The sequence below is a fragment of the Fukomys damarensis genome, unplaced genomic scaffold, assembly GCF_012274545.1.
Source record: "Fukomys damarensis isolate Sample0158 unplaced genomic scaffold, DMR_v1.0_HiC HiC_scaffold_35, whole genome shotgun sequence".
Classification (NCBI taxonomy): Eukaryota; Metazoa; Chordata; class Mammalia; order Rodentia; family Bathyergidae; genus Fukomys; species Fukomys damarensis.
Window position 1 is genome coordinate 32,576,474 of NW_022900947.1, and position 5,949 is coordinate 32,582,422.

General features: G+C 34.6%; 1 protein-coding gene across 2 annotated transcripts in view; it reads left to right on the forward strand.

Moving 5' to 3' along the window:
• Slc30a9 (solute carrier family 30 member 9) overlaps positions 1–5,949 on the forward strand; it is a 73,144-nt gene that overhangs the window by 30,920 nt on the left and 36,275 nt on the right. For both annotated transcript variants that reach the window (XM_010625159.3, XM_010625158.3), the window contains one exon: positions 1,859–1,917. In XM_010625159.3, the coding sequence (XP_010623461.1) occupies positions 1,859–1,917 (59 nt within the window). The remainder of the gene's footprint in view (positions 1–1,858; positions 1,918–5,949) is intronic.

Consider the following 5,949-nt stretch of genomic DNA (forward strand, 5'->3'; position numbering starts at 1 on the left):
GTTGGGTTTTTTTTGTTTGTTTTTTGTTTTTTGGTACTGGGGATTGAACTTGGGTCCTTACACTTGCAAGGCCGGCGGCAGATCCATAGAGCTAAATCCCCAGCCCCGGGACTGGGTTTTAAAGTCACTTGAACTTTCTCTCTGCATGTATATGCTATCAAACAGATGTATAGTTATGAACATTTAATTCATTTTGGTTTTAAAATACTTTTTTTTTATAATTGTGCAAAACATTTGCAGAATTGCAGCCAAATCTACAAACAAAATATTTTAGGAAAAACAAGCTTTATCCCTGTCCTCTCCATCTTCCTGTTGTATAAATAAAGTTTTTAAAAATTAATTTTTAAAGTAAAAAACTATATTTTCTTATTAAACCTATCCCTTCCCCACACACATCTAAAGCATGCTGTACATCTTAATGCTTTTGCTTTTTTAACTTGATGGTATGTCCTGGAGAGTATCCCATAATAGTAGAGATCTTTTACATATTTTCTTTTTATATATATATTATTTTCCATAGATTATATCTTGCTTTTTGCTATTAAAATAATACCATAAATAGCCTATATATATGTTGAGGGATATAAAATACAAAACATTGAGAAAACACATTAATACAAGAATATTTTTCTTGAATTTTTAGAAATTGAGATAAAACTGAAGAACTTGTTTTAATATTGGGCTTTAACTCATTTTTTCGAGTAATATCGAGAACCTTATCAAACTGCCTTCATCTTATTTCAGATCCAGAGTCCTCATAACCTCCCTTTTTAAAATGGTAGATAATAAAGACCATGTAACATAAAAGTTAACACCTTAACTCTTCTTAAATGTCCAGTTCAGAAGAGTTGAATATGTTTCCATTGTTATGAAACATCTCCAGAGCTTTTTATCCTGCAAAACTAAAACTCTGCACTCATTAAACAACTCCCCCATAAACTCTCCCCCAAACCCCTGACAGCTATTATTCTACTTTCTGGTTCTATGAATTTGACTGGTTACCACACATAAATAGAAAAATGTAATATTCTGCCCTTTTGTGGCTGATTTATTTCACTTTGCATAATGTTCTTAAGGTTCATTCATGTTGTAGCATGTGACAAGATTTATTTCCTTTTTTAACACCAGCTAATAACCCACTGTATGCCACATATTCTTGATCCATTCATCCAGCCATGAATAGGGTTCCTTTTTTGGACAGTTGTGAGTAGTGTACTGTTTTGAACATAGATGTGCAAATAACTTTTTGAAGCCCTACTTAATATTCTTTGGATATATTCCAAATTGAGGGATTGCGAGGTTATATGATAATTTTATTTTTCATTTTGTGAGGACATTTTATGTTTTCTAGAACAGTCACTGTTTTACATTCCTACCAATAATTTATAAGGGCTCCAGTTTCTTATTGTTCTTGCCTGTACTTGTTATTTTTGGGTTTGCTTATTCCAACTCTCCCCACCTCCTTTCTTGATGAATGTGAGATAATGTCTTGTGGTTTTCATTTGCGTTTTTCTGATGATCAGTGATGTTAACTATCTTTTATATACTATTAGCTATTTGCGTGCATCTTTTTTTTTTTTTTTGGTACTGGGGATCGAACTTGGATCCTTGTGCTTGCAAGGCAGGCAGTGGGACCACTGATCTAAATCCCTGGCCCATTTTGCATACATCTTTGAAGAAATATCTACTGACATCTTTTACCCAATTTTTAATCAGGTTGTAAATCTTAGTTTCTTATAACTTGATATTTTTGCTAGTAGCTGGTAGAGTATATTTTACACAAAGAGAGTAGTTGTGTTAATCTAAACTGACTGAAGAATATGTTGACTTAAATTTATTTAATTTCTAATTCTTATAGGGCTGTTTAGAAACCAAAAAATATTGAGAGAATACAGAGATTTCTTGGGAAACACCAAGGTAAGGCTATCTTTCTAATAGTGTTTGTGTTGCACAGCAAAATTCTGATACCAATCCATAACATAATTCTAACACGTTTGTGATAATAATGCAAGATTTTACTGAATACATTGTAATATACTGATTTACCTTTAGTTTTTCTTCTGAAAATTTATCATTTTTAAGCATGAATACACACACACACACACACACACGCGCGCACAAAATAGACTTTATTTTCTTGGGTTTTAACAAGATTTCTTTTATATACACTCTTAATTTCTTTTGTCCTCTATCTTACTCCTAATCTTGGTTAAATATTCATACGGTCAGCTCTCTGCTTTTGCTCCAGAGATCAGCCTTTGGAGGAGAAAATTACACAGTCAGTTTGATTGTTCTTCCTTTATTCTTTGACTGCAAACTCAGTGGACACTCATTATTGTAAGACAATGTTACCTTCCCTCTGTGTGGAATAACTATTATATTTCCTTCTGTTTTCAAACTTCATACTCACCCCCTTACTCCTTAGTTGTTGGCCTTGTTTCCTCGTCCATTGAAAAAAATAAATGTATAGATGATCTCTGGCTTAAAATGATTTGATTTATAGTTTATTGACTTTATTTTATTTTGTTTTATTTTTTGGTACCTGGGATCAAACTCGGGTCCTTATGCTTGCAAGGCAGGCGGCAGAACCACTGAGCTAAATCCCTGGCTCCTACAGTTTATTGACTTTATGATGGTGCAGTGACCATTGCATTTGCAGTGTAGTATCCAATTAAATGAGATATTGAACACTTCATTATAAATTAGGCTTAGATAATTTTGTCCAACTGATAATAAGTATTCTGAATGCAATTAAGCTAGGGTAGGCCTAGCTGTGGTTTTTCAGTAGGTTGGGTATACTAAGCATATTTTTTACTTAATGATATTTTAAACTTTTGGTGGGTTTATCAGGCCCTAGACCCATGATAAATCAAAGAACATCCTGTAATTTGATGAAAAATACCTTTTTTTCTCATCACTAAATTCACTGGTGTATCTACACATGTGCCAAAATACTATACTGTCTATCCCAAGAGAAAGAATTAATATGCCAGGACAAATAGAAAAAGGTTGCCCTTATAATCCTGTATCCTCTTCTCTCCTGAACCTAATCCATTTGGACTTTAATCCCACATCACTAAAATGGCTGGATCAAGTGACCAGCATCTCCAAGATTTTAAACAGTCTATGTCTAGAATTGATCTTTTAAACTTAGCCAGGAAAGATCTCACACCAGGAAGTTAATGCCAAATCTGAGGAAAAGGCTACCTATGTACCTAATTGACCTCTCTCTGGGTATCATTTGAGACATTGCTTTCTTTTTGCAAAATTTAGAATTTTGCAACCAGGATGATTCTATTAAATCTTATTTGATATGTTTTGCTTTCCTATTCTCATAATTCAAAGCCCGTCATTTCTGTTTTTCCTTTGAGCCCTGTCTTTTTGGCACTCCAGTGCTGCACTGAAAGTATGAACAGTAGAGCCTTCCTATTTCTGTGAGCCTACATTGCCACTCTTGTGCGGTAAAGGCTGCTGCCACTGCCTCACTTGTGTGGAGTAAGTTAGGCCAGTGACACCTCACGAAGTGACTCCTAGTCCTTACATCTGTTTCACATGGACAGTCATCCTCAGATTTTTTAGAAGTGGCTGTTGATGTCTGAAGTCTGTGTTGCTAGAGGCCTTTTGAAGACTTAGTACTCCTCAGCTTTTGAATATTCCAGGATTTTAATAGAATTTCTCTCTGTTGTCCCCCCCTTCTCTGTAATAATTGGGTAAAATTAGTATTTCATTTCCTTCTGTTGTTCCCCTATTTCCTTTAGGAATTCTTTTACACTGAAGGCGGTTGGTTGCTTTCCTTCTCTAATACATACAAGGGCTAGTGCCTTTTGATGGAATTAAATGCATCCTTTACTTTTTCTTATTTCTGAACCAGACATTTTTTCCATTGTATTATTCTGTGTCATAAGCGCTTCACTTGTGAGATGTATGAAGTCACAATGTTCTGGCTCTGCCAGAAGTATTCTGTCGTCAGAGGAATGACTAGCCTTCAATAATCTTTTAATAAATTTCCCTTCAATATATTCTGGTTTCTTGTGCCTCTTAGGAACTGTTCTCAGAATTATTATTATGATGATGATTTTTTTTTTTTTTTTGTGGTACTGGGGGTTGAACTCAGGTCCTTGAGCTTGTGAGGCAGGTGGCAGAACCACTGAACTAAATCCCCAGCCCTCAGAATTTCTTAGGATAGTTCCTCAGAACACTGAAGGATCTTTGTCTATGCTTATGCTAATAGTATCTCCTTTAAATGAACCATCAGTGCTGTGTGTAATTGATGCTGCTTTTCCTGGTGGTCCTCCCTAAAATCTTCCCTAGTTTTCTTTTGTGTTCCAATATGAAACAAACTTGTGAAAATTTCAAATGTATACAGAAATATAAAGCATACAGGAATATCCAGTTTTAATAATCACAGGCATTTTTGTCTTCAAGAATTCTACCCATTCTGTCATCCAGCAGACTTAGTATTTCTGTTTTAATATTTAGATCTTTGATTCATTTCTATTTTAGCTTAGTATGTGGTGAGAGATACAAGTCTAGTTTTAATCTATAGTATGTGCAAAGCCATTTTTTCCTGCACCATTTATTAAAGAGGATAGCTTTCTTCCAGTGACTGTTTGGCCCCTATGTCAAAAATAAGGGGACTAAGTGTGTTTAGAGTTGTTTCTGTATCTTCTAATGTGTTCCATTAATCCTTGGGTCTGTTTTGTTGATGTTGTTGTTGTTGTTTTGCCAGTACCTTGCTGTAGCTTTGTAGTATAATTTCAAGTCAGGGATTGTGATGCCTCCTGCCTTGCCGTTGTTGCCCAGAATTGCTTTCTTATTCTAAGTCTCTTCTGGTTCCAAATGAATTTTAGAATTGCTTTATCTAATTCTGTGAGGTATACTATTGGTATTTTGATCAGGATTGCATTAAAACTGTATAACAATTTTGGAAATATCGCCATTTTTACTGTATTGGTTCTTCCTATCCAAGAAACAAGGGATAGCTTTTCATTTTCTGACATTCTTGTCTATCTCCTTTTTCAGAGTACTGTAGTTTTCATTGTAGAGGTCTTTTACTTCCTTCATTAGATTGACTTCCTAGGTATTTCATTTTTTGGGGTGCTGTTGTGGTAGATATGATTTTCCTAATTTCTCTCTCTCTGAGTTTGTTATTTGTGTACAGACTTCATTTTTTGAGACAGGATCTTGCTAAATTGCCCATGTTAATCTCAAATTCATGATTCTCTCGCCTCAGCCTCCTTAGTTGGCTGGGGTTACACATGTGTGAACCCACTCTGGTTTTTATTCATTTTTTTACAGTTTCCTTCACTTTTTAACTGAAAGATACAGTGTATTTTCATCAAAATAAAACATACTTGCTCTGTATTTGTTAATGGATAGTAAGAGTTGGAAATCTAGACCTTGCTCATTTTGTGGCTTAAATCTAGCTACAAGTTGAAATCATATGGACAAGGTTTGTTCTTTTATAATTTGTTCTCTTAATACTAAAGGAACTTAACTAGAGAACTGGTGGCACCTAATTTCACAGTACTTTTCAAAACATGGCCTTTAAAACTAGAAATTCACTTTTTGCTTTGTTGTCTGTAGGGGACTGATGAAATATTCTTTAAAACCCTGATTTGCAGAGCTGACTGAAAATCACTGTTGAAGTACCCTCTACCCCAAAAAAATTAAAAACAAAAGGCAAAAAGAATCTATTTTGCTTTCCTAATGTGTGAAATGGAATCTCACCTGAGCTTTCTTTGCAGTGTAGGCTAAGTTAGATCTATAGAATTGAAGTTTAAGTTTGTATAAAGGGATCCTACTTTCATTGAGGTCCATTCCTGCTATTCAAAACTTATCATGGCCTGCCTATGGGAACAAAGTTGACACAAGCTGTGTTAACTTAGCAGTAACTAGGTCTTTATCATCTCTGGGTTGAATATCCTACTTTTTTTTTTTTTTTTTTTT